This window comes from Pseudopodoces humilis, chromosome 24 (assembly GCF_049639895.1).
Source record: "Pseudopodoces humilis isolate 2021_Gansu_Grassland_sample_001 chromosome 24, ASM4963989v1, whole genome shotgun sequence".
NCBI lineage: Eukaryota > Metazoa > Chordata > Aves > Passeriformes > Paridae > Pseudopodoces > Pseudopodoces humilis.
Genome location: NC_142223.1, coordinates 506,556 through 533,461, shown reverse-complemented (window position 1 = coordinate 533,461; position 26,906 = coordinate 506,556). Strand labels below are relative to the sequence as shown.

General features: G+C 54.9%; 4 protein-coding genes and 1 long non-coding RNA gene across 12 annotated transcripts in view; all 5 read right to left on the bottom strand.

The window, feature by feature from the left end:
• The window catches only part of SPEN (spen family transcriptional repressor), a 63,572-nt gene extending 61,984 nt beyond the window's left edge, over window positions 1-1,588 (bottom strand). For all 4 annotated transcript variants that reach the window (XM_014257261.2, XM_088066381.1, XM_014257263.2 and 1 more), the window contains exon 1: window positions 1,458-1,588. In XM_014257261.2, the coding sequence (XP_014112736.2) occupies window positions 1,458-1,540 (83 nt within the window). In that variant the 5' untranslated portion in view covers window positions 1,541-1,588. The remainder of the gene's footprint in view (window positions 1-1,457) is intronic.
• A 6,049-nt stretch (window positions 1,589-7,637) lies between these two features.
• On the bottom strand, window positions 7,638-11,689 carry LOC106628442 (uncharacterized). Its single transcript, XR_001331822.2, has 3 exons — window positions 11,492-11,689; window positions 10,928-11,241; window positions 7,638-10,411 (listed from the first exon to the last, which is right to left on the bottom strand). It is a non-coding gene; the product is annotated as an uncharacterized LOC106628442 (long non-coding RNA).
• Window positions 11,690-15,330: 3,641 nt separating this feature from the next.
• On the bottom strand, window positions 15,331-19,886 carry FBLIM1 (filamin binding LIM protein 1). 3 transcript variants are annotated; one of them, XM_088066554.1, is made up of 10 exons: window positions 19,692-19,886; window positions 18,810-18,856; window positions 18,558-18,697; window positions 17,588-17,805; window positions 17,090-17,223; window positions 16,888-16,999; window positions 16,629-16,798; window positions 16,358-16,536; window positions 16,158-16,278; window positions 15,331-15,852 (listed from the first exon to the last, which is right to left on the bottom strand). In XM_088066554.1, exons 4-10 carry the CDS (start codon window positions 17,766-17,768, stop codon window positions 15,739-15,741), a joined length of 1,011 nt encoding a protein of 336 aa, XP_087922680.1. In that variant the 5' UTR covers window positions 17,769-17,805; window positions 18,558-18,697; window positions 18,810-18,856; window positions 19,692-19,886; the 3' UTR covers window positions 15,331-15,738. The 3 variants fall into 3 exon arrangements, with proteins under 3 accessions (XP_087922680.1, XP_014112715.1, XP_087922681.1); XM_014257240.2 differs by having other exon boundaries at window positions 18,810-19,886; XM_088066555.1 differs by lacking the exon at window positions 19,692-19,886 and having other exon boundaries at window positions 16,158-16,275; window positions 18,810-18,852.
• Window positions 19,887-20,605: 719 nt separating this feature from the next.
• TMEM82 (transmembrane protein 82) lies at window positions 20,606-23,677 on the bottom strand. 3 transcript variants are annotated; one of them, XM_005528370.3, is made up of 6 exons: window positions 23,501-23,677; window positions 23,357-23,429; window positions 22,992-23,166; window positions 21,873-22,281; window positions 21,076-21,263; window positions 20,606-20,992 (listed from the first exon to the last, which is right to left on the bottom strand). In XM_005528370.3, the coding sequence occupies exons 1-6, from the start codon at window positions 23,577-23,579 to the stop codon at window positions 20,927-20,929; spliced, it is 990 nt and encodes a 329-aa protein (XP_005528427.3). In that variant the 5' UTR covers window positions 23,580-23,677; the 3' UTR covers window positions 20,606-20,926. The 3 variants fall into 3 exon arrangements, with proteins under 3 accessions (XP_005528427.3, XP_087922678.1, XP_087922679.1); XM_088066552.1 differs by having other exon boundaries at window positions 21,076-21,308; window positions 23,501-23,628; XM_088066553.1 differs by having other exon boundaries at window positions 21,076-21,287; window positions 23,501-23,628.
• On the bottom strand, window positions 23,597-26,882 carry SLC25A34 (solute carrier family 25 member 34). Its single transcript, XM_005528369.3, has 6 exons — window positions 25,538-26,882; window positions 24,945-25,010; window positions 24,469-24,621; window positions 24,247-24,381; window positions 23,932-24,155; window positions 23,597-23,731 (listed from the first exon to the last, which is right to left on the bottom strand). Exons 1-5 carry the CDS (start codon window positions 25,985-25,987, stop codon window positions 23,973-23,975), a joined length of 987 nt encoding a protein of 328 aa, XP_005528426.2. The 5' UTR covers window positions 25,988-26,882; the 3' UTR covers window positions 23,597-23,731; window positions 23,932-23,972.
• Between the last annotated feature and the right edge of the window lie 24 nt (window positions 26,883-26,906).

Here is a 26,906-nt window from a genome sequence, read left to right as displayed (position 1 = left end):
AATACACCTCAGATAAGGAGGAGGACTGGACAAAACAGAAGCGAGGAATGTCATATTTCCACTGCGGAGCGCCTATTCCCTCAGCTAGTTCTGGCTGGAATTAAGCAAATAACCCTAGAGCGAGCCTTTTCCTCGCAAAACCTGGCTTTGTACAGCACTGGCTCACTGAAGCTGGACTTGTGCGACACGACAAACCATCCTAGATACACATCCACCATCCCGCGCGTTGACCAAGCGGCGAATTCTGGGCTCACAGGGACAATAAAGATGGAAAAAGGTGAAGCTTGATTAAAACACGGCAATTTCAGAGCGATGACAATGCAGAGATGGGGGTTTGGCTGCTGCAGCAGCTGAGGCCAGGAGGATGGAGGACCCCCCCAGTCCTTCCAGAACATACAACCAGAAACCAGGGAAGAAGCACTGGGACCTTCCTTTTCTCCCCTCGGTGTCACCCGCGTCTATTTTTCCCATGGTGACTCATTATTAAGGGCACTCCGTCATTTTTCCAGCACAGGAAGATTAAAGGAAGCTTCAAAATCCATTTTTTTTCTGCTGCTGGTGGGATTAAACCAAAGCACCTGGAGAGGCCATGAGCTGTGCAAGGCTCTTTACCTCTTTTTCTTCCTAAAAACCAGTTTCCAGCGTGGGGGTGCATCAACTTGAGAGCATTTCCACAGGAAAAAGGTGCAGCTGAGGCGGCGGGGGAGAAGCCTCTTCCTCCTCCTCGCAGGGAAAGACGGAGGGAGGAGGAAAAAAACCCAACCATGCAAACAGCTACTACTTCCTTATGAGCGGGATTAACCTATGCAGCAACAACAACCAATAGAAAAAAATAAAAAAAAAAAAAAGGAAAAAACAACCAAGCACGATATAAGGAGTCCAGAGCGCTTCCCGCGTGCAGGATCCCGTGTTTTCTCCGTGGGTTTGTGTGATTATTTTTATTTTTTTTCCCCAGAGTCACGTTTTCACAGCTGCAGGCGCTTAGGTTCCCACAGCTCGCTGCACCTCCACGGACACGCAGCATCCTCCACGGCTCCAGGTGGGAGGAAAACGCAGTGAAAAAGGCGAAAATAAATAGAAAAAAGTCCGAGTGTTGAATAATTTAAAAAAAAAATAAAATAAAATAAATAAATAAAGAAGGAATGGAAAACAAGTCGGCCAGGCTCCGCGCCTCCCGACATCCTCGGCATGGGATCCGCTCCGTGCCGACCGCCGAGCCCCACTCGCTGCTGCTCCGTCGTTTCGGGTCCATTTTTAGCCATTTTTGTATTTCCCCGCTCCGGCCGCAGCGCCGATCCAGCCATGGCGCGGGTTATTTACAGTGCTGTTTTCCTCCTCCTCTCCACGGGAACCGCCGTCCCCGCGCACTCCACCCCCCCTTTCCCACGTTTTTCCCCTCGTTTTTCGCCACACCGCGGGTCGGGCAGGACGGGCCCCCCTCGCAGCTCCCCACTCACCGCTTGAAGTGCTCGATGATCTTCTCCTCGCGCACGTTCTCCGGCAGGTTGCCCACCCAGAGGTGCCTGGTTTCCCGGACCATGCTGCGCGGCGCGGGGTGGGCCCGCCGCCCGTGCCCCGGCTCCCTGCCGCCCCCTGTCCCCGCGCCGCGCCGCCGGCCTCCGCTCGCCCCCCGCCGCCGCCGCCTCCGCCTCGCCCTCCGCCCCTTCCGCCGCGGGGCCCGGCCGCCCTCAGCGCCACCGGCCGCCGGACCGCACCATCCCCGCCGGGGGGGCCCCCTGCCCGCCGGGCCGGCTGCCGGGCGCCGGGCTCGCTCTCCGCCGCGGCTGCGCTCCCTCGCCGGCTCCCCCCGCCGCGCCGCCCGCTCGCTCGCTCCCGCTGCCTCCTCCTGCTCCTCCTCCGGCAGCGGCAGCGCGGCGCCCCCGCCGCCGCCTCCTCCTCTTCCCCCCCGCCGCGCTCCCGCTGCTCCGCCGGCCCGGCCGCGCTCGCTCGCTCGCTCTCCCCCCCTCCCCTTCCCTTTTCCCTTCCCTTGCCCGCGCCTCGCGCAGCGCCACACGGGGGCCCCCGCGCAGGCGCACTGCGCCCCGGGGCGCGCGCCGCGGGGCTGGCGGGGGCGGGGCGAGGGCGAGCCCCGCCCCGCGGGGGGGGGGGCGGGCGGGACCGCGCGTGCGCGGGGGGGCGGGGCAGTGGGGGTGTGAGAAACGGGGGGATGAGAGAATTGGGGTGGGGGATGTGGGAATCGGGATCGGGGGAAAAATACTGGGGGGCTGCGAGAACCGGGACCGGGAGTGTGAGAAACGGGGACGTGAGAGAATTGGGATTGTGACAGTGGGAGACTCAGACGAACGGGGGGGGGGGGTTGTGAGACAACGGGGGGCTCTGAGAATCGTATTGGGGGGCTGTGAGGATCATTACGGGGCTTTGAAGATTGTCATGGGGGGCTGTGGGGGATGGAACAGGCTCTGCAAGAACTGTAATGAGGGGCTGTGAGAGTGGTGGTGGGGCTGGGAGCCTCACAGTGCTGGGGGAGCTGTAAGGGGGGGCTGGGACAGAACGGGCTGTAAGGGCACAGCTCCAAGGAGCCAGGGACCCCTGCTGACCCCCAGACCCCGTAAGGATCCTGGGGCACAAACTACCCTCGTCCCCAGGTGGGCACACACCCAGCCTGCGGCCACTGGGCAGACAAGTAAAAAGTTAACGGAGGGGATGGCGGCGAGGGTCCCGCGCTGCCCGTGGCTCTGGGGTCGGTCACGGCTCCAAAGGTCACAGCAGCAGGAACCGCGAGCGGGGAGCACCAAAGGCCCTGGGCTGCTCCAAGTGCTTCCCTCTGCCGAAACACGGGCGATGTGTCACCCTGACACGCTTCCTCCACCAAAGCACGATGGCCGTGTTGTCCTGCGGCACTTCCTCCAACACAACAGAGACCACGCTGCCGTGAAAACCACAGACGGGAAACTCCCTCTGTGGGAAGCATTCACCTCCTGCTCCCCCACCGGGCTTGGCACAGCTCATTAATTAACATGGAGTGAAGAAATTGCCCTTTGCCGGTATCACCTGTCTCTAGTTGCCTGACATGTCACACCCCAGCTGATAAAACACCTATTTCTATGTCCCAAGATGAAAATGCCCAGCCAGTTCTCACTGAGAGCATCCTGAGGTCAGGATAAAACACACAACCCCAGCCACGAGTGTTGGTGTTTAAAACCTCCACTGCTTTCACCACAGAGCAAACCCGTATTTCAGTATTTTCCATGGCCAAAGTCTCCTGCTGTTTTGATATTGATCAAACCCCTGTTTTATTTGTCAGAGCTGCCTTTTGCCACCCAGTCCAGCTGGACACCGTAACCTTCCGGCAACAAATCCACCTCACTACTGGTCAAAGTCACCAAGCTGTCTTAGCTTAACAAACATGAAAATCTCCCGATTTAATCAGATCTCTGACGCACGTGGACTCAATCTGTGGTGGCTTATCCCTGACTCCAGTGGCTGCAAGCCCATCCTTTGGCAGTCCCATGGCTCAGTTTCCCCAGTGATGATGGGCTCTGCTAAACTGGGATCTACTGATTAATTAAAAACCCCAACAACTCCTTGCACGCAAATCATCTATTATTTAAAACATGTGATGGAGCCACGTGCGCACAAGAAAATGCACTGCCAACACGTTCCACTGGCACTTCCAGTGTGGAACTGGCCTTCAGCTTTTCATTTTACCTGGTGGGAAGCCCAAGGAACAGTTTGTACGTGTCTCCACCTTTAATGGGCTCCCCATTTTAGAGAAGAAAAACCCAAACCAAAACTGTCAAAAAAAATCAAACAACTTTTCCATGACAAATTCTCCCTCTCCGATGGAGTGCACTTGCTGCAATCGCAATTCCAACTGTTCTTCCTCCTTGCTGGGGTGGTATCTCCGAGGGACACCAGGAAACCACACCAGCTCCCAGGTTCTTCCAGGGAATCTCAGACGGAGTCACTGCTGTCACCTGGCCATCCCACAGGAGCTGGGGCAGGGAGCTGTCGCAAACAAAGCCATCGATTCTGTTGACAGGAGAGGGTTGAGATGAGTGCCAGGAGGGCTCCCTTTACACAACAGGCAGCTGGAAGAGCACAAAGCTCAGCCGGTGACGCAAAACAAAGCTCTGGACCATCGTGATACTCTTCAAATGCTTTGCAGGGAAACTGTTCCTAATTGCAACTGCACCAGCAGTGCTGCTGTAACCACATCCCCCCAGCTCAGAAGATTTTAAAGAACACAGACCCAGGCTGGAGATCAGAGCAGGTATAACCCTCCCCTCAGCAGGCCAGAGGGGCTGTGATGAAGGACCAACACCATCCTTGTGTCTGCAGAACAGAGGCACGTTTGTGCCAGCCCAGTGTCCTGCCATGAGTGACAGCGTGATGAGCAGCCAGGGGCAAGACACGGATGCACTGCCCTGTGTGCTGCCCATCCCAGGGGCCAAACAACTGAGGACAAGGGGACTTGAGCTGTTCTCCATGACCCAATGGCCCTTGGCCTTTGGGATACACACTGCAAGGAACAATTTAAATTACTCCTGGGAGGGTGTAGCTGAGAGCCAAGCTATCTCCAGACATCTCAGCCAACCCTGCAGTTAAAACATTTGGATGTTTCTTATCGGTGCTTGGAGAGGATTAAAGTGCCGGGCCATTTATTAGTGAAGGAGCAGGTTATAAACCCATCTCAGCTTGAACACCACGTTCATGTCAGGAAAAGCAAGGCAAGAACAGGACAGATCAAAAGAGAGCCATTAAAGGTGTGAGAAAATGGGGCTGCCATATAAGGAGCTAATAAAGTTAGCAGCTCTCCAGTTTGGAGGAGAAAAAAAAAAGGGCAAGAGAAGCAGAAAACATCCTTAGGGTCCACACAACAGCCTCTCTCTGAGGAGGAAAAACCAATAAATCTAAGTGGGCAGACACAATGCTTCAAAAGGCAGGTTTATCCATTTAGAACACGGCGCCTTTTCCGAGCGGCAGAGCTGCCGTGCATCGCTGAGACTGCTCGCTGAACGCTTCAAAAAGGAAAGATTAGATACTGAGCAAGGACAGGGCTCCGTTTGCTCAGACCCTAACTCCCTACCCTCACATCTGGCTCAGCAACATCTGTGTGTGTCATGCTGGGAAAGGGGGACATGACACCTCTCCCTAGCTACATCAGCCGGGATTCACGGGGATCTGAGCAGAAACAGAGGATTATCCCCACCACCAGCACACAGCCCAGGTTTTTTTTTACCTTTTTGTAAAAAAGCAGGAGGTTTCCTAGCAAAGAGCCCCAAGAAACACTCAGAGTGTTCCTTTGTTTGAGCCATCCAGCTCCAGCCACCATCTTGACATGGTAAAATGTGTTTACGTGCCTTCCTTGCTCATTGATTGTATTTATTTAAAGAACACTATGACAGCTGAATATCAAATTCCCAGCTAGGCTTTTATCTCCTTTTTAAGCCAGCCTGAATTATTGGCCTAATTTTATAGCTTACCCATTCTGCTTTATGCTTGCTTTCTCCAACAAAGAATTGGTGCTGTTTGATATTTAGGTCCATTTGTTGCCAAGACAGAGGCTATCAGCTCAGGAGCTGAAAACACTTGGAGCACAGAGCCGGGTTCTGGAGCCTTAACCAACACAAAGCACAGGATTTATATTAATAAAGCTCTTGATTTTGGTTCTTTTTGAGGGTTAGTACTCCAAATCTTCCTGATGACTCTGTGCAGAAAACTCCCTTCACATTTTTGAAATGCAGTATTTAGTAATTTATTTTCTGATGCTCTTCCGTGTGGTGTTCTTACCCACAGTGCCAGGGAGGATACAGACACAGAGAGCTGCGTCTGCTCACCTCACAAGGGTTCTCCCCAAACACAGGGCTTTCATCACTACACAGGACTATGGCCTTCCAGGCTGCAAAAGATTACATTTTAAGGGAAAACCAAAGAAAACAAACATAAAAAAAAGACAGTTCCATGTGATTGGATACCCAAACAGGACAACTGCAAAGGATATAAATCCCCTGGGACTGGTTAGATGACCAAATCCTATACTTTGCCATTTTTAACACCTAATTCTTGTATTAACTCTTCATCCAGATGTGATCTTTACCCGTGTGCAATGCCCAGGGGAAAAAGAAAAATCTCAGAAATGACACTGGAAATGTTACAGGACAAGGCTTTAGCACAGACCCCACAGTCCAAACCTGCAAGCTACAGGCTGCTCTTCCCACGTTCCACACTGGATCGAGCAGCACACCCAGCACAAAATAAACACCAAGCCACCACCACCATCTGAGCTTTGGTTTCATTGAACACCATTTTGATACCACAGCAATATGAGGGTGTTTAAATGAAGAGGAGTGACCCCATGTCTATGGAGTTACCGCTCCTTCACTCCAGAGAAAGCACAAAGGAAATATTTGTGCACCAATACCTGCTGCGCTCCAAAGCCTGTCCTCCAACACGGCATGGGAGAAGTTTCTTGTCTGCCTTTGGCTTTTATTTTCACCTCTGCAGATCTCAGAGCACAGCTTTTTAACTCTTTGAGCTAAAAGCAAAGCTTGAAAGACCGTGGTTTTCTCCTGTACAGAGGAGGAGTGGATGTTTGTGTCGCTTTTTGGCGCTGGAAATTCAGGTTTTGTTTAGCTTGGAAATACCATGGATGTAGCTCAAGTAATTCTTCAGGGTGGTAAAAGTTCAGCACTCATAAGGCAATTCTCAGTCATTTATCCTAAACTGCCAAAGGAAAGTAATTTAGAGTTCCACAGGGTGTGCCAGCCCAAAAAACGTGGAATCATCCCAACAGGCAGCTTCTTGCTCCTCCAAACCTCCCTCCCAGCAAAGGCCTAAGAACGGTACAAGGTGCATCTCCAAACCAACACAGCCCTGATGAGGGAATAAAATCCAAATCCCTGTCCACACTGGCTTATTCCAAACAGGGCTTTAGGCACAGGAGCTACAGCCACTGTTCACACACCTACCACAGGGAGCAGGGTGTGAAATCTGGCCTCATCCCCACCCTGCACTTAATTTTAGCCAAAAAGAGGGATAAAGTCATAGCTGTGCTAGAAATCCCTGCAGCAACCAGTCAGTGAAATAATTTCTTGTAAGAGGAATCTCCAGGGCTGGGTCAGCCAGTGGCATCCATGGAATCCCGATGCAATATCCTCATTAAGGTTGGCTAAGGACCCCCAGCACTCCCTGTGCACTAATGACTGCGGGAAGCCGTGCCTCCAAGTCGTGTGTGACCTGGCAGAGACCAGCACCAGGTGCTTTTTGCTACCTTTGCAACACAACAAAAGAAATTACACCCAGTCAGGAAGTGTTTCCCTTCTTCCCAGCTTTGATGAATGGAGTAATAAACCAGCTGCATCTTGCAGGAGCAAGTTCACATATAAAAAACCATGTAATTCAAGGGCACCCTGATCTTCATCAACACCATTTAAGTTGTTCAGTGCTCCCTCCGACCTCCACCGGCTCTGCCTGAGCAAAATGAGGAGGAATAGACTATCCCACATAGGTCTGTAGGCTTGGAGGGAAAGGGGCCCCACAGTTTTGCTCCCTGGAGGCACCCGCTCTCCCCACCCCCTTTGTGTGTATTTTTTTAACGTGCCACACATCAGCACAATGCTGACAAGGGCTTTGTATGTTTTCTGCCTATGCAGCAGTTCAAGACACACAACTTTGGATTTTTTGAAAGGGACAGGGGGAGGGAGCTGCCCTTTGCTGTACTGTTTAATTGCACCGCTTGCTCTTCTACACAACCACAAGGAAGGGAAAAAGCACCAAGGTTTAAAAACAGAACCATTTTTAGTAGCCAAAAGGGTCAAACTCAGTCTTCACACAAGATACAGTGGAGCTCAGAGTAAAACCTACCAGAGACAAGACAAAAATTATAAATCACCAGGGTTTCTTCTCTGGAGTTGGATGTGACCCCAGAAAACAGCTCATCCATCCTCACTTGCTGCTGTTACAGTCTCCACATTTGCACACCTGCCAATGCAGATTCCAGCACTGGAAAAAAAGGAGGGAAGGGTCTGGAAAGCTGGACTGTCAGTTTTTCCACCTGCCAGGAGCAGCTCAACGAAGCCCAGGTGGCTGAGCTCCAAGGAGCAGCGAGCAGAGCACGCTACCAGCCTTCTGGAGTTCCCATCTCACGCACATGCGTGATATGGACAGCGCTGGCAAACGACTTCCTTCAAAAATAAGGATGACTAATCCACAGCAGCGCTGCTTTATTTATTTATTTTAAAAGCCACAAGGCAGAGCTTTTTCCAGAAGCATCAGCCTTTGTGAACCAGCAAGCAGTGGGAAGGGGAAGCCCTGGGACCCACTCCTACTCTGCAGACAGAAGTAACCACAGGAACACTGCGGGTTTGTGTAGCCTGTGTGTGACACATGCAGACGTGGCCGGAGCCTTGTCCCTCATGCTTCTGGCAAGGCCAGATTGCACTGCCTGGGTGATTCCTGGATCCCTGTGTGGTATGCAGGAATCTGCTGTGGAGAGGGGTTACATAAACAATACATTGTTTCCCTTGGAAATAACAGAAAGAAACAAACAAAAATATCAACAAAAAACAACAGAGAAAAATAAGGCATGAAACAGCTTTAACCCATAACTGCAGCATCCCCCCGGGTGAGGGGAACGTGCTGGAAAAAAAACGGGGTGCAGAGATTTGGGGTCAAAGCAGAGCAGCTGAGTGGCTCAGTGGGCCCAGGCCCCCCAGCAAGGTCACTCTGGCTCACAGGGACACACATTTGTGCTCCAGGGCAAAGCTGTGGTGGAACCGCAGTGGAGGCAGGGCTGCAGGAGGTCACTTAGGGACTGCAAAAAGGGAATGGATTAAAAAAAAAAAAAAAATTAGAAAAAGAATCCATAAGCAGATGTTTACTGACATGCAGCAAATCCACAGCTCGGCTCTGGAAAGCTGCATGGTTGGAGGCACAACAGCCCAGTTCCCAGAACACAGCAAAATACTCTGCATCTATAGATTTAGGTAACAGCTTTTAGCCAGACCCACACCACACCCCACCAAAATAACACCAAACCAAATTTGTCATCTTTTTAAGCACTCAGAAATTGAGGTTTGCCACCAAGGTAATTTTGCATGGTGGCACCATTAAATACTTACCCACCTCACAGCCAAGGGCTGCACAATCTTAAATTTGTGAGTGTTTGCAAATGGTTTGGAAAGCTTTCCAAGGAAGGTGCTGTATGATTGTAAATCCTTCCCGTTATTAATAAAAGGGAGCTATTGTTTCAGCTCTAATCAAGCCTTGTTTCCAGCTGGGCAATTTTAAAACGCAATTCAAAACACACACAGGAAAAAAAAAAAAAAAAAAAAAAAAAAATCATGAGGAAGCTTCGGAAAAAAAACCCCAAAAAACAACAGTGAAGGAGAAATGGGAGGGGGGAAGGAAAGTAAAAAATAATACGCCTGCTATTTAAAATGAATTCCGAGCAGGAGCATGCTGGGGCAGGGGGGGAATCCCCCCTCTCTCCGCCTGGGAAAGGTCACTTATGCCATCGGTGCCATGGCCACGCCGGAGCAGGGCTTCGGCGCTGCCAGCCCTGCCTCATCCATCTCCATCAGCGACAGCTCTGCTTTCCATTTATTCAGAAAAAAAAAAAAAAATTTAAAAATTTAAAAACCCACAAAGCCCCTCCAAGCTGCAAACACCTCCCCAGCGCTCTGTTTTCAAGGCTGGGGGAACGGAGCAAGGGGGAGCGGCTTGGAATGAGGCTCCCAGCCAGGGAGAGGTGGCGCATCCTCCGCATCCTCCTCCTCCTCCTGCCCGGCGCTGCGGCAAAGACGCCGCAGTGGGGGCTCCCCGCCCCCGCGGAAACTTCTGGAATCAGCAGCCAAGCTGGAGAGAGGAGAGAAACCTTTACACCCGCAGAGGGGAGAGGGGAAAAAAAACCAAACCCGTATAATAAAAGGGAGAGGATTGCACAAGGCCGGGGAAAAATAAGAGATCTCTGTAAAAGTGAAGCCCCCGAGCGGCTCTGGCAGCCCCGGCTCGGGTGGCGGTGCAGCTGCCTCGGCTCGAAACAAAACGCCCCAACAAAGCATATTAAAAAAAAAAAAAAGAGAAAGAGAGAGAAAAAAATATGGTGGTGTTTGTAGCGCTCGATGGTTGGGATAAAGGAGCTGATCCCTCCTCCTGGATGAACAGCAAAGCCGGCCATTGCAGCTCCATTTTACCTTTCTTTGTGCAATGAATTATCTGATCCGGACTACTCGGTTGCATTTGCAGCTTCACTTACTGCGGTTTGGTTTTGTTGTGCTTTTTTTTTCCTTTTAGTTTCTTTTTCATTGTTTGTTTTGTTGTTTTTTTTTCCGGTGGTATTTTTTTTTCCTCTTTTTCATTAAAAAATAATCCTTCCCAAATCTCCCAAGGAAAAATCTACATCTCTGTGGGACAAATAAAACATTCAGGCATAAATTTCCATCATGGACTGTAAAAAAAAAAAAATTAATGGGTTGTTTTTTGTTATTTTTTCTTATTTTTACTTTTTGATGGCATTTTTTTCTCCTGCTTTTAGGATACATTGTAGTAGAAAACCAATGGAGGAAAACAAAGGTAATATATCTATAAAATCAAAGATACATATGGGCCAAAGTTACAGTGATTATATATAATTAAGTTATAGTTTTTAGGTGTGTGGGCTTATTTTATATTTTAAGCAGTCCCTGGGAAAAGGTCATATATATTAAAACATTAAATATATAGCAATATTTATATATCTATATTTAATAAATATATACAATATATTCTACTGTAACCATAAAAATAGAAGAGCATCTGTATGGGCCTAAATCTGCAATTCTATGGGGAAAAAGCAGTATTTTTAGGGATGTAGCTTTTAAGAAATAAAAGGCAATGTTGTAGCCTGTAACAATACTGTGATGCAGGAAAAAAGGGTAAGGCAACTTTAAAATAATATTTAAAACAAACAAAAAAAGTGTGGTACCTTGGTTACAGCCTCCAACAACGAGAATGTGAATGTTACGGGATTTGGGTTTTTGTTTTTGTTTTTTTTTTAATGGCATTACCATGTGTGATCACACCAATGTATGATTTTAATTAAGTGAATGGTGGGCAAGCTGTCGTGGGGAGCAGGCGAGCAGCGATGGTTTCTTCCCATACCACTCCAGCTCTGATGATAAATCAATCCTCGGGCTTTTTTTTTTTTTTTTTTGGTTGGTTGGTTCGTTTCTTTCCTCCCTAAGCGCTTTTGGGGATTTTCCATATCGTGAGGAGACCGGGAGATGGCGGCTTCAACCCCTGCGAAGGAGAAAAGCGGTGTAAAAGCAAAGAATTAGGCATAAAACTACCCATTCCTGGGGGTGCGCGTGGTGATGAGGGAGGGAGGGGTGGGGGGCGTGTGGAAAGCGCAATTCTGGGCCAAAACTCCTCAGCTGAGAGGGGAAAAAAAACCAACAAACGTTTTAGGGGTAACACTGGGGGAGCGGGGGGAAGCTGAGGTGAGGGGGGAAGACTGGGGGCTCCGCCATGGCCGAATGAAAATGCGCACTTCTGGCGATTTTCACATCCTTTCGCAAAGGCGGCGAGGAGAAAACGGCAGGAGGGAGGGGAGATAAGAAGGTCAGGTTTCACCCGCAGCGCTTTCGCCGGCCGCCCGGAGGGGATTCACACAGGATCAGAGCCCCTCCGCCGTGCCCATGCCGCTCCGGCCCCGCACTCCTTCCCCCCGCTCTCCAGCCGCCGCCATTTTGTCGCCTCAGAGGCGCTCCCGCGGCCCCGCCGGGCGGCCATTTTGTGAAGCGAGCGCGGGGGGGCAGCGCCTGAGGAGCCGTGAGGGGCAGGCCCGGCCGGCGCCGTCTTTTGTCAGCCTGCACCCGCCTTTTCCTCCTCGTTTTATCTTTTTTTCTTCAGGAGCATCTTTTTCCTCACTGAACGCTTTGTCCTTAACTCCCCGTCTGCAGCCCGATCGCTTAAAAAAAAAAAAAAAAAAAAAACACAAAAAAAACAAACCAAAAAACAAGCAAACCCCATACTCAGACGAAGCAATTCAATAAATGAGATTAAAGCATATTCCCCAGCTTGGCTGTGAGGAAAAATTTAGCCACATGGAGAATTAAGGGATAAATTATTATATTATATATATTTATTCCCCATCCTTCTCAGTTTTTTTTTCCCCCAGTGATAAATCCCTGAGGTCAGTAATCCACCTTGACAAAGGGGATAACCTCTTTGAAAAATATCCATGTCTTTCAATAAAACACCTCACAGTGCTTTACTGGACATTCCAGCAAAATAAAGATATAACTTAAACCACTCAAAGCCAAATCTGGATGAAAATTGGTAATTTTCAGGAAATAGGGCTTCAGGATGCTGTAATCACTGACACGATGAGGGAAATCTGGGATATGAAATAGCAAAACCCCGCTCGCAGGTGTGTGCTATGTCTGTTTTCAGAAATAGGGTGGGTTGGGCTTTTTATCCTTTATTTTCTGAAGGAGCCAGTATAGCACTCACAGCCTGGTAACGCGCTTGCGCAGTCACCTCATCCCTTTCCCCTCATGCTATCAAAATCAATGTGTTTTAAAACTACATTGTAGCAGTGGGTGGTTCAGTTTTGCCAGGAAAATTGGGGGAAAAGGAGAATATTAGCATACAGACTTTTTTTTTTTTTTAAGATATATAATCCCACCTGTGCTGCATGAGCTGGAGAAATCCAGGCTTGCGCTGTTCCTGTTATAATCCCTGCTGGTTTTTGCCTCTCCCAGAATCAGCAGGACCAGACTGCTTTTCATTTAAGAAACATAAATTTTTTTAGGCTGTGTCAAAGGAAACTGCAGAAAATAGGTCTGAATGCTCTGTGGGGAAGAACAACGCTGCAGGGAGCTGGCTGGGATGCGACTGCCATTAACCTGGGATCCAAAGGAAAAATCCAGTTTCGCTGAAGCTTTTTCTATCTTATTTGAGAAGAACTATCACCAGCACCCAACCTCACTCCCAGCACCTTTATCATCCCACTCCCCTTGCACCACACTACAAATCTTCCATTTTCCAAAGAAACCTGCAAAAAGGTTATTTTTTCATGCAGCAACACTATAACCATTGATTTAAAGCCACTACAGCTGTGCCTGGCAGCTCCTTCTTCAATTTAAAACCTCTTTTTTAAAAATCAGGCAATCCTTTGAGCTGTAGAAAGATAACCCTAAGGCTTTTTTTTTTTACTGGGACGCACCGTTGTATTCCTAGGAGCAAGCTGGCCTCGCAGCCGAGCAAGGGATGGAGAGATCGGATGCCTTCGCTGGGAAAGCCTGAGGAAATTTCATACGCGGGCCGCACCCAGGCTGAAGTGAGGAAATATTTGCATTTGCTGCTCCTTGGAAGGCAGCCAGGTCCTTCCCGCTCCCCTCAGCCTGCCAAGAGGGATTGCAAGAGCTGACGGGCATATTGCAGCAGCCAAGGGAAGGGCTGGAGCCGTTCGGAGCGCTGCCATCCTCTCTGTCCTTTGGCACTGCCACAGGGACAAGAGGAGGGACTTGGAGTGGGTTTTACCCCTGGGTGGTCCCAGGGGGGCTCCACAAGGCTTTGAAGCCCCCCAAAATGTTCTTTTCCAGGGCAGGATGTGTGGTTGGTTTATTTTTGCAGAGCTGGGTGCTTGCAGAGGTGCTCACGACAGGGTGAGGAGCCCAAGGACAGGCTGAGCCATTGCAGCCGCTCTGGGTTTGCTCGGCAGCGCGACAGGATCCAGCTCCTGCAGGATCTCCTGCATGCGGCTCAAAATTCCCTCAGCTCCTCCCAAGGGAAAACACGAGGCTGTGCTTTCCAGGCAGAGCGATGCTCCCCACACCTTGGCTGGTAGTGCTTTTCCCTTCATCCGGGAAGAGGATGGTTTAAATGAACCTTTCTGTCCTCTTACCTGTGTCCGTGTATCCCTGTCCCTTGGCACACTCCATTCCTGAAAAATCACGCCAAATCTGACCTCACCACATATCCCTTCACCATGCTGCTAAACTCCCCAGCAGTGCCTTTCCTTTCTCCTTGCTTTCCAGGACCTTCTCCAAGGCTGCCTGTAAATAAAAGCATTTCCCTGGCTATCTCTTGCCAAAAATTCCACAGTCCCAGTGCTAACAGGGACTTCCATCCTGGAAAGCTCCAAGGGGAAAATACCCAACACTCCTTCCCACCATTCCTCTGGGGAAGGGTAGTGCAGCTTGCAAAAACACATCCAAAACACTGCTCAGCATTGCACTTCCATCCTCCCCAAAAACCCTGAGTGGAAAAATACCTGTACTAAAAAAAAGCAAGCAGCCCTTTGCCCTCTGGGCCTTCTTTTTCATACTCCCTTTGGCCACTGCCACATCCTTTTACTTTTTTAGCATCATTTTTATGCCAGATTTTCCTCACAGCGCTAGGAGCTTTGGAAATTGATAGCTGACTTGGAGCACAGGAATTTCTTGGTATGGGACAAGGAGTTCCCACCCGACCAGACCCAAAGCCACCAATTTACGTGGCCAGAACAGACCACAGCTTATTTATAAATACATTTAAAGCAAGTTATTACCTGATTGGTGGCCCGGAGATGCTCGTTAACCAACACTGAGTAACCAGCTTTGTAGACAGGGAAGAGTCATCAGGAAATAGTTACTGATGTGATTAATTAACCATCGTTAACCCCTTCACTCATAAACACAGCACATGCCAGAGATGTTGTACGTGATCCAGGAACAGCTGGTCTGGTGGTTGTTTTCTTTGTTTACAGCTCCCATTTTCCATCAGGAAAGCATTAAACATCATCTCACAGGCTCTTGCTATTTTCTGCTCTTGATTTGTGGCTTTTTAAACACTTTCGGTTAAAAAGAAAGTAAAATTTGCAATGCCCTTGCAAACAAACCCACTAAGCAGCAGCAACATCGGCTGTGCAGATGTTGGGCACGCAGAGAAATGCTCTCATTTCTGCTGGTTTGAGGCCTGGACTGAGAGGAGATCAAAGAGCTTCCACTGGCAGAGCAATATAATCCCAGGTAACGTGCAGAAAGAGGGCTGTCCGTCTTCCCCAGCGTCCCCGCCCTGCAGGATGCTTTCAGCTGGAGTTCTGCTGCCTGAAGGAGGAATTTGTGCTCCGGCTGCCCTCTGCCGGCTCCGGGACAGATAATCAACAAAAAAAAAACCCCAAAGCACACCAAAACTCCTTTTATCAACACCACGAAACATGCCAGATCCCATATCCACCCCCAAAAAACAACAGCATCTGCCACATCGCTACACCCTAAAATCAGCTGTTATGGACCCGAGTGACCCGACTCTTGCCACACCTAGAAAATCCAAAACCAACTTTTCTTCCTTAGTTTTAAACTTGGATTTGACAGGTTTGGAATGCAGGGTGGATGAAAGGAATGAAAGTTTTTAAACTCGGGGTTTTATTTAACTGCGAGTAACTGAATCAGTGCCTGCTCTCCACAGAGAAAAACATTTCAGTGAAACCCCAAGGAAGCTTGAGAAGAAAGAAACACCACCCAAGAAAACCAAAACTGGCCTTGAAAAAGGAGTTTTAAAAAAGAAATAAGGAGTAAACCTCTATTCCTCATTGCTGCTCTGTCAGAGCATTTTATATTCATCACGAGTGCAGAGCTGTGCTGGGACACGTCCACAAATCTCTACTGGCTCAGGGTCCTGGGATATTTTAGCGATGAAAACCCAGCTCTGCAGTAATTTCGGGGTGCACACAGGGTCAGCCATGGGGTGCAGCCCACTGGGGGCACCCCCTTTCTGGTGCTCTGGAAGAGGCTGTTGAGCTGCAGGGTCTCAGCAGGACGACTCGCTGCGCCAGCGGAGGTGGCAGGACTTGCAGAGGAGGTGATCATCCAGGGGGTAGCAGCTGTTCTCGGTCAGCTCCGGCGACAGGGGCACCCTGCAGCTCTAAGGGCAAGAGGGGAAAAGGAAGCCACCTTTTAGGGCTCCCTGTGTTGTGTTGTATATCTTATTTTCCCTGCAAAACCCACCAACACTCCAAAAAAGCAGCAAACTGCGTCAAAACCGCTTCAGTGCGAAGCTGAAGTTCTCCACACATCATCATCATCATCACCACCACCCAATTTATTTATTTATTTATTTTCCCCCTCCCCATTACTCATAAGATAAAGCGGGGGCTAAAAAAGGGGTGCTGCCACCCCTGTGTCCGTGCTCAGTTAAGGCTCAGTGCCCCCCAGCCCCCGGGGCTGTACCTCGCAGCAGTAGCAGCTCTCGTGGAAGCTGCGTCCCAGGCACTCGATCTTGTAGGTGTCCTCATCCTCGCGGGGGACTATGGGGCGCTCGCAGGCGCCGCACACCGCGGCGTATTTCCTGCTGGGAGCACAGGGGAGCGGCGTGAGCCCCGCGGGTGAGGGGACGAGCCAAGCCCAGCTCCCCGCCTGCAGACACCCACCTGTAGAAGTCGGGCACGCAGTACACGTCACCCTGCTCGTCCACGGCGAAGCTCTCGGTGCCGATGGCCTGGCCACAGGCAGCACAGGAGAAGCAGCTGGGGTGGTAGCCCTTGCCCAGGGCACGGACAATGCGCTCCGTGATCAGCCCCTGGCACTTGGCACATTTCTCCAGCGTGGCCTGGAATTTAGGGAACGCGTGCCGTGAGACACCAGCCCGCGCCCCGAGGGATGTCCCAGGGGTGCTGGTTTTCCCTGAAGGAGGATGGGTACCTGGAAGCAGGTGTCACAGGTGGGACACCCCTCTCTCTGGAAGTAGCGCTGCCCAGCCAGGAGTCGGTGGCACGTGCGGCAGGTGAAGCAGCCGGGGTGGTACTGCTTCCGCATCGCCTCCACCGTCGGCTCCCGGGGCCCCAGCGCTTTGTGGCAGAAGGCACAGACGTCTGCAAGAAGCAGGGAGAGCGGCTGGGAGCTGTGTGCCTCAGTTTCCCTCAGTGGGGATGAGCCCATGCACAGCTGGGTCTCCCCTTACCTCTGGAGCTGTCCCTCTCCGGGTACCCATTCGCATCCTGCCACTGCCACTTGCCTGCTTGCTCCTGGCGGAATGTGGGCTGCTTCAAGCCAGCAGGGAAGGTGGAAGGGGCCTGGCAAGTGGGGAAGGCCAAAGCCACGTTAGTTATACCTCTGCAGGTGGGGAAACTGAGGCGCTGGGGGGACTGCACTCCTATCCTCACCTGGAGGGTGGCAGGTGCTGCCAGGTCCAGTTGCTGCAGTGCCAGACCCAGCACCTCCATGGACAAGGGCTGAGGCACTTCAGAGAGGGGGAGGACTGGTGAGGATGAAGGTACAGGGGCCACTGGGTGGGTTTCTGCACCAACAGACAGATATGGGGGCTTTAGGGGATCAACAGTGTCCAGTAACACCCCATGACAATAACACCCCATGACAATAACACCCCAGCAGTGCCCGCTGACCAGCCCCAAAAGCAAACGCCACCAAGGCAAGAGGAGACAAACAGCGCTGATAAGTGCCCGGCAATGGAGAGCAAACACAGCCTGTCGACAGGAGCCGGATCCATGCTGGGATAGGTGCTGGGATTTGGGGAATAACCCCCCCAAAAATCCCCCCACATCCCCTTCCACACACACATCCTTCAGCAAAGCATCTCCACAGCCTGCTCAGCCCCATCCTTCCACACTGCTTGCAGCCCCCCATGGACATCCATCCCTCACCTCCGTTGGGCAATGTGGGGGGACACGGCAGGACCTGGGGCTGGTGGGTGCCGGGGACCTCGGCACCATCCGGCTGCAGCCCCCGCTGGGCTCTCTCCTTGGTGGCCACGTCCCTCCGCGGTGGCATGAGGGTGATGAAGATGGACGAAGCAATTCTCTTCTCTGTTTTCCCTGGCAACATTGCTGAAGCCGTGGAAGGGCCAGATCAAAGGCTGATTCTAGTGAAAATAAGAGAGTAAAACTTGCAGGCACACCGGCAGCTCCTGCAGCCGTGTTGCCCTTTGGCATCAACCTGACTCCCTCCTCCCGGAAGGGGAGAAGGAACGAGCGTCCCCGTCCCACGTCACAGCAACAAATGGTCTCGTGCCTGGGAGGACACACAGGCTACAGAGCCCTGGAGAGGCAGCAGCTGATATCTCCCATTTTCACACCTCTGTGGCCAAATCCCACCTTTTCATAAACATTTGACTCCCATATATTTCCTCTTACTGCTCCCACCCACCTGGGATTAAACTCCCCATGGGCAGCAGGAAATAGTCACCTTTCCTTTTAAAAAACAGGGCTGCAATAGGATTTTGCTTTTGCAACCCCTTTTTTGGGATCTTTCTGCAATCCCCATTCCCTCATTCCTTACCCCTGTTCCCCACCAATCACTTCCAGCTCTGCACATCCCACCCTTTTATTTTTCCAGGTGGGAAAACTGAGATGTGGTGCTGTGAATCACCATGTCCCCAACACTGACACATCCCCTGAGCAGCAGCACAGGCAGGATGCACCCGACCCCGAGAAACCCTGCTCAGGAAGGAAAAGGGCTGTTTATCCAACTTCCCAAGGGGAAAAGCAGCTGGGGCGAAGTTTCCCCTCCCCAAATTGAATGGTTTGGAGGGAGGGAACCCTGAGGCTTTAGTCAGGGTGCTGTGTTGGTGAAGCAGGACTCATCCCTGAGGTGAATCGGCAGCTTGAAAAATACCTGTGTGATGAGTTCCTGGTCTTGTGTGGCTCTGCTCCCCCAAAATCCCACTCACGGGGGTCAGCACATCCTTTTGGGGGCAGACAGACTCCCCGAGACGGGGAAAAGCTTCGCAGTGCTCCTGCCGGTGACTTCAGCCTCTGACTCAAGCAGGGAAGGGATAAAAGAGGAAAAAGAACCCCGAACTTGGCTCCCTCTTTCCCTCCCTCCCCGCTGGCTACCGGCTCTGCCGGCCTTTGCCCAGCTCCTCACCCGCCGGAGCCGCCGCTTTTCCTCCTCCCCAGCAGAGCTGTGCAAAACTGGGGGAAAAAGAAAAGAATAATCATAAAAAACTCCCAACCTATAAAAGAAAAGAAAATTCTCCGGGGTTAATGGGAACCATGTGCTCATCGCATTCCTCTTTGTGCCGGGGCTGACGGATCCCGGCGGCCCCGCGGCTGCACCCTCCAGATCCCCCCAGCCAGGGGGGCTGGCCGAGGCTCCAGGGGTGCATTAATGGGGGTCCCCCCCTCCCCATGGTGTTCCCATGGTTTGGGGTGGCCGAGGAACTCCCCTGGTTTCCCTAAAATATCCCGGGATAAGAGTTCAGGTGGGATTGATGGGGAAAGGGTCACTTATGGGGAGTGCTCACAACCCCCCAAACTGGGACGGGACACAGCCCTGGGGAGCTGCAGCTCAGCTCTGTCCCCTGACCCAGGGACCTCTCAGAGGCTGCCCAAGGAAAAAGGGGTGGGGGTACACAACACTCGGTGTCCCTTCTCCCCACACCCCGAGTGGTCCCACTGTCCTCTTGTCCCTCACCTGGGGGGTGGCCTTGCAGCCCCCCCAGCATCCCCTGTGACCCACCGTGCACCCCACAGCTCCCTGTCCCCTACCTGGCAGCACCCTGTCCCCTATGGGGCGGTGGCCCCACCGTGTCCCCCTCCCTGGGGGAGTCCCCAATTCCCTCCTTGGGGGTGGCTCCCGGTCCCCTTGTCTCATCCCAGAATGACTGCGGCCCTTATCCCATCACCTGGGGGGTCCCGTGTCCCATACTGGGTGTCCCCTGTCCCCTCTGGGGGGGTCCCAGCCCCATATCTGGGGTGGTTCCTACCTGGGGGTGGATCCCGTCCCCTACCTGGGGGGGGTTCGTACCTTGCGGGTGAGGTTCCCTGTCCGGGTGGGCGGTGTCGCCTGGCCGGAGGTGGCCCCGCAGCCCCTCGGGGGGTGACCTTGTCCCTGTCCCCCACCTGGGGAGCCGCTGCGGGTCCCTCCGTGCACTCCGCGGGCGCGGCGAGGGCAGCGGGAAGGCAGAACCGCCCGGCATCACCGCCCCTTCCTCCCTCCTCCTCCTCCTCTTCCACCTCCCTTCCTCCTCCCCCCGCCTGCCCCACAGCCCCGGGCGGAGGAAGAGGGGGGCACATGTCCTTAGGGTGCCCCATTCACCCCCGACTGCCCCACGCTCCCCAAAGTGCTCCAAGGGTGCCCCATGACCCTGTGGGTGCTCTGGGATCACCCCCTGAGAGCCCCACACACCCCTAGGGGTGCCCTGTGAGCCCCCCACTCACCCCCGGGTGCCTGTGTACCCCGATACAGCCCTGAGACCTCCATATACCCCCAGGGTAACCCCTGTCCTCCCATACAGCCCCGCTTACCCCCCACACAGCTCCAGCCCCAAAATCCCCTACACTCCTGTGCACCCCCAGGACACCCATGTGCCCCCCTGGAGCCCCAGCATGCCCCATAAACCCCTCCCGGTGCCCCAGACCTCCCCAGACCCCCTCCTGCTCCCCCCCTGCACCGGGGGTCCATGCCCAGAACCCCCCTTCCCCAAACTGCACCCCACCTTCACAGGCCCTGTTGCCCCCTGGCACAGCACGGTGGGCTGCAGCCAGGGGGAAACTGAGGCACAGGGGCATGTCCCAGCCAGAGTCACCCCACTCTGTGCCTCAGTTTCCCTTCCCAAAGTGGAACTTTGGAATTTTACCCACCTCCCTCAAAAAGCTGCGCCGCCACCATCCCAAGTGCCTTTCCAGCACAACGGGACCCCAGCTTGCTCTGCCCATGGATGTTGCTGGAAAAAAATTTATTTTCTGAGATTTATAACCCGCTGGAGGCCTCTGGCAGTGTGGCCTTGCAGCCAGCAAGGATGGGACGTCCATCAGCATCTTGCAATTCCACTGGGACCAGAGAACAAACCCCAGTAGTGCTGCAGCCTCACAGGGTCCCCCCAAAAACCAGGGCAACGTGAGTCTTCCCTCCGACCTCCTCCACCCCGTGGGACGGGGTCGGACGCCTTCCAGAAGCCCTTTTTCCCTTAGTCCCCATGGGGGATGTGTGATGGGGGGTTCTGGGGGTGGCACCCCGAGTTTCTGGTTACACCCTGCAGCTCATCGGGACGCCGGCTGCGACCTGGAGTCCGACAAAGCGTCCGAGAGAGGCTGCTGGGCAAAATCCTGCGGGGGATGGAAAGAGACGCTGAGAGCTCCCAGTGTGGGCTTCACCCCGTGTCGTGGCAGGGAGGGGTTCCCCCTCTCACCTGCCTCCAGCAGGAGTCCAGCAGCACCCCGGAGCGGAGCAGGCACCAGAGCTCCCCCAGCAGAGACACCGAGACGTGCAGGATGTCGATCCATCGGCCCACGGTGAGGAGGAGGATGAAGAGGCCGCCCATCCTCACCAGCACGGTCCGGAACACCGGTCCCCTGCCCGTGCCCTGCCGGGATTCCTCTGCGAGGACACGGCGTTGGGGAGCTGCTGTGGGGACACCGGGACCTCCACGGCCCCACAGTGGGGACACCCAGCATGGGGTGGCTTCATGTATGGCCCCTGTAGCCCCTACACACCCCCAGGACATCCCGTGTACCCCCTAAACAGCTCCAGGTGCCCCATGTACCCCCAGGACATCCCGTGTACCCCCTAAACAGCTCCAGGTGCCCCATGTACCCCCAGGACATCCCGTGTACCCCCTAAACAGCTCCAGGTGCCCCATGTACCCCCAGGACATCCCATGTACCCCCTAAACAGCCCCAGTACCTTTTATGTACACCTATGATATATATACACACATACATCCCCTACAGACCCCCAGGACACCCCATAAATCCCCAGGATGTACCACATACCCCATTACAGACCCCCAGAACGCCCCATATGGGCCCTATACACCCCTAGCAGGTCCTGTACATGCCCCTATACAGCCTAAGGACACCCTGTGTACCCCCGCACACTCCCAGGACCCCCCGTCTGTCCCTGCACGGCCCCAGGTGACCTCCAGCGGCCCCACACGCTCCAGGTGTGTCCCCCACACCCCCATCACAGCCCCAGCACCCCGCTCACCCTGCATGTACACCACCAGCAGGGTGTAGCAGATGGTCAGCGGGGTCCAGAAGCGCACGGCCTCGCCCGTGGAGAGGAAGTCGCGGTTGATGAGCTCCACGGCCGCCAGGTCGGCCACGGCGAAGGTGAGCCCCAGGGCGTTGCGCAGCAGGCGGGGGATGCTGTGGCCCGAGGCCAGCAGCAGGATGCACACCCCGCAGTAGCGAGCCCGGCTGTGCAGCTCGTACAAGGTGCAGACGTGCCGGGCCAGGCGCCGCGAGTGCAGCGCCAGCAGCGCCGCCAGCCCCGCCGCCAGCAGCAGGTTCCAGCTGCGGTGAGGAGCCCCCTCCAGCAGGAAACTGAGGCCGCACGACACCCCGCAGCCCAGAGAGTACTGGCACAGCACGTACAGCTGGCTGCTGTGGGCGCCCTGCAAAGCAACGGGGGCTTCATGGAATCGCTGAGCTTGGAAAAGACCTCCGAGGTCAACGAACCCAACCATTCCCCCAGCACTGCCGTGTTCTCCTCTAAACACGTCCCCAGGTGCCTCATCCTAACACTTGTTGAGCCCTTCCCAGGACGGTGACTCCCGTTCTCCCTAGGCAGCCCGTGCCAGTGCCTGAGCGCCCTTTCCATGAAGGATTTTCCCCAATATCCACCCTAAACCTCCCCTGGCCCAGCCTAAGGCTGTTCCCTCTTCTCCTGTCCCTGTTCCCTGGGAGCAGAGCCCGACTCCCCCCGGCTGTCCCCTCCTGCCAGGGACTTGTTCAGAGCCAGAAATTCCCCCTGAGCCTCCTTTGCTCCAGGCTGAGCCCCTTCCCAGCTCCCTCAGCCCCTCCTGGGGCTCCAGACCCTTCCCAGCTCCATTCTCATCTCTGGACACGCTCCAGCCCCTCGGTGTCCCTTCCAAGGAGAACCCAGAAGTGCCCCAGGACTGGAGGAGTCCCAGCAGTGCCAGCACAGGGGACAGGCAGTGCCCCGGGCCTGTGCCCACACTGGGACCAGCCGGGGGCCATCGGCAGAGGGACACTACAGCCCCTCCATCATCCCCCGTGAGTGCCGAACAAACCCCAAATTTCCCAGCTCCATCCACAGACACCACACCCGCGCCGTGCCTCAGTTTCCCCCGTGCCACCTCACCTTGCCGAGGGAGAGGATGGTGGAGATGGCGCGCAGGGAGAACTCCAGCACCACCAGCGCAGCCACTCGGGAGCCCACCAGGGCCAGCACAGCGCTCAGCACCAGCACATGCAGCGGCTCCAGCAGCGGCCGCTGCGCCGCGATCGCCTCCTTCTCTGCCTGCCTCTCCGGGTTGCTGCGGACAGCGGAGGGGGAAAGCTGAGCCAGGGACGATGGCACCCGAAATGGGGTGACACGACTTGGTGACATCCCCCTCTGTGCCCTGCAGCAGCGGCCGCAGCCCCTGCCCCGGTGCCGAGAGCCAGCGCCCAGCAGCAGCTCCCAAAACCAACCTCCCCCCCAGGACACCGAGGGCTGCTGCTTACTTCACGCACTGGATGTAGAGATAAACCTTTAGGAGGCTGCAGAGCACCGAGACGGCGCAGGCACCCACCAGCCCTGCGGGGAAAGGCAGCAGTGGGTCACCGGTGTCCCCTGGGCTGTCCCCAGGCCACCCTCGGGGGACTCACCTTGCAGGAGCGCATCCAGCAGTGCCCAGCCCCACGCCAGCCCCGGCAGCGCTGGGAGCTGGGAGCCCAAGGAAAACATTTTCGATGGAGAGAAGCCACAGCGTCGCCAGGCCCCGGCTCCAAGGTCCGCGGGGCGGAGGCGGGGAGTGCCCCTCCAGCCCCGCCTCGGCTGGTAAATCATTATTGGGCCCATCCAGGGCAGCTAAAGGCCCGGCCAGAGATGAGCTTCAGCTGCCCCGTGGAGGTGAAAATTAGAAGAGGAATAAGATACACGTGGAGGCGCTCAGGGATCATCAGCACCTGTAACCTTCCCCCATCCCAGTACCAGAGCCATTCTCCTCTCCACCCTGAGGCAGCGCAGCATTTTCGGGTCCCGCCCCTTGATCTGCACCACCCCAAAGACCCCAAGACAACACCAAAAATAGAAAAACCTCTTTATTAACATCGGTGTTGGTGGTGGCAGAAGTCTGTCCTACAGCCCTGGGGGCTGCTGGTGCTGAACCATGTTCCTGAGCTTGTCCCAGAAGAAGAGGCTGAGGACGGTGTGGGGGCCGAGGCGGAGGTAGACGGCGCCGATGCCCTTGTACAAGCCCAGCAGCCCCTCTTTGCCGGAGATTTGCAGAATACAATCCAAAAAACCTCGGTAGAGCTTGCCCTGGGAAGAGAGGAGCCAGCCGTGCACCCCAGCTGGATGCCATCCAGGGAAAAGCCGTGCGTCCCCTTCGCCGTGTCTGGAATGGCCTTACCGTGCCATCGGCGTCCACCGGCTGGTTGTAGAGACGGGTGCTGATCACGTCAAAAGGTGTCATTGTCACCGCCACAGCCACACCGCTCACCATGCCCCCCGCCAGCACGGCCGCCCAGCTGCCCTTCCTGAACCACTGCGGGAAGCGCCGGCATCAGCTCTTCCCAACAATAAAAGGGACACGGATCCGCTGGCGGCCGGATCCGGCACGTTTCCCGCTCACCTGGCGCTCACAAACCCAGTCCTTGGCGGAGGCGAAGGTGGCGAGCTGCACAGCCGAGCCCACGGCCACGCGGGGCACGGCCCCCGTCACCCCCCGCCACAGCCCCACCACCCCGTGCTGCTGGTAGATGCTCTTGAAAGCACCGGAGATGCTCTGGGGAAGAGAGGAAATGGGGAAAAATGGGAATGGAACATCCCACCCGGCCAAAACTTCCCACCCCTGTCCGTCATTGGTGACACGAAGCCACCGTTGGCTTTGGAGAGATCTCAGGGGGTCTGGATTCTCCGGATTCGGTATCAGCCCCACGTGCCTGTCACACCCCCTCTGTTCTCACAGTTATTTATAGCATCATTATGGGGCCGAGCGGCCAAACAACAGCTTTAAATTCCTGCTGACCAAAATAGCATCTGGGCCGTGCACAGACAAGGCGCTACCAGATCCTCTGTGTGCCCCAGCCCACCCCTGTCCCCACTCACCTCATGGTTGTGCTGGTGGCCCACGGCCATGGCCGACACGGTCTGGGCTTGGAGGTGGGTCTTGACCTTGGGGGGGACAATGCCAGGTGACAAAACCCTCCAATGCCCTGCTGGGACTGGCTGTGGTCCCCCTCATCTTCTTCTCAGCAGATTTTGAGGGGAAGTTTCAGCCCCTCCGACAGACGTGGGGGACACAGCTGAGCAGCCAAGCGGTAACTCCAGACTTTGAATCCCATCTCTTTTACCCCTCTCACCCAGGGCAAAGGGACCCTGCAAACACCCACTGATGGAGCTCTGTGACCTCAAAAAAACAGGGAAACTCTCTAAAATGGGAGGGGGGAAACCCCCGCGGTTTCTTCTCGGGTTATTTCCTTATGGAGAAGTTCTCTGCTGGTTTTCTGAGGGGGATTTGTGGGAGAAAGCAGGGGGAGAGCGTGCACAGCGCTTTTGGTGGGGGGTGAAGCAAAGCAGGGGAAGAGAGACTGCACCAAGCCAGTGTTTATAGGATGCAGACAAGATGCCGAAGCTTTTGGGGTGGTCCCCAAAACACCCCTCCCCACACCCCACAGCCTTTGGGGCGGAGCAGCACTCACCAGGTACGCGGGGCTGCCCACGATGGCTCCCACCGCCCCGGCCACGGCCCCGGCGGCCACGGTTCCGCCGGGATACCCGGTCCAGCCGGCGTCCTCGGCGTGCGAGTAGCAGTAGAAGCGGACGCCGTTCATGAGCCCCTGGTAGAGCAGCCCGGCCGCTAGCCCCTTCTGCAGCCCCCGCAGCCCGTCCGCCCGGCACACGGCCACGGCCGCCCGCAGCACCCCGCGGTACGGCCGGGGGTACGAGCCCGGGGGCTGCAGCTCGCCCTGCAGCTGCAGCCGCGTCTTCACCACCTCCAGCGGGTTGGTGAGGAAGCAGGCCAAGCACCCGGCCGTGGCCCCCAGCACCAGGTCGGTGGCCGGGGGCACCCCCCCGGCCGGGGGGCTGTTTTGGGGGGCGTACGGGAATTCCTGCAAGGAGTCGGAAGGGCAGAGGGTCCCCGCCGCCATCCGGCACCTGCCCGCGGGGGTGGTCCCAGGCTCCACCTTCCCGAGCAACCGCAGGGAAAAAAAATCCGGGGGCAGCGAGAGCGAGCGAGCGCCACCTCCTGCAAGCCGACCCCCCTGTCCCCAATCCAGCCCCCAATTTGGGGAAGGGATGTGGGGCAAAGGTCGGGCCCGGGGATGCGTGTCCGGCCCCGCCGCCACCGGCGCGGCCCCGGCAGCCGCGTCCAGCCGGGCCCGGCCTCACGTGATGGGGCTGCCCCGGCGCAAATAGGGAAAAGCAGGGAAAAAAAAAAAAAGGCGGGATAAAATCGAAACTGAAAGGAGGGAGAAGGATTTTGGGGAGCACACGCACTCAAACCCCGGCCCCAGCCAGCCTGGGGAGGAGGATGAGGACTGGGAAACTCGCTGCGCTTGTGGCCACGGTGCGGGGGGGACTCGCCGGGGTCCCGCCCGCCTCTCCCGGTGCTTTAAAATTGGAGCTTCCCGCAGAAAAATGCTGCGGGGGGTGGGGGACGTCGGTGTCCCGCCCCCCGCCCTGGATTCCCATTTGTAGAGCTGCGCAGGGACCCTCCGGGACCCGGTTTATCCCATGGCCGAGGCACTTCGGTGGTTACTGAGGGGCAGGACGTGGGAAGCGCTCCCCATATCCCAAACTCCTCCTCTGCCAGGGGCTGGCCCAGTCCCAGTATCCCCCAACATTTCCGTTTTGATGTCACAAGTCCAGGAGGGATTATGGGGACAGTGGGTGACGCTGGGGGCTGGCCCCATGGATGTTCCTTACTTTTCTAGACTAGACTGGATCTCCTGGATCCTGGGATCAGAAGTCTATGTCCTGATGCGCAATTCCCAGTTGAAGCCACGAACGTGTCCCAACGCAGGGTTAACGCTGCTGGGGTTCAGGGAGGAGCTGGAGGCGCACATC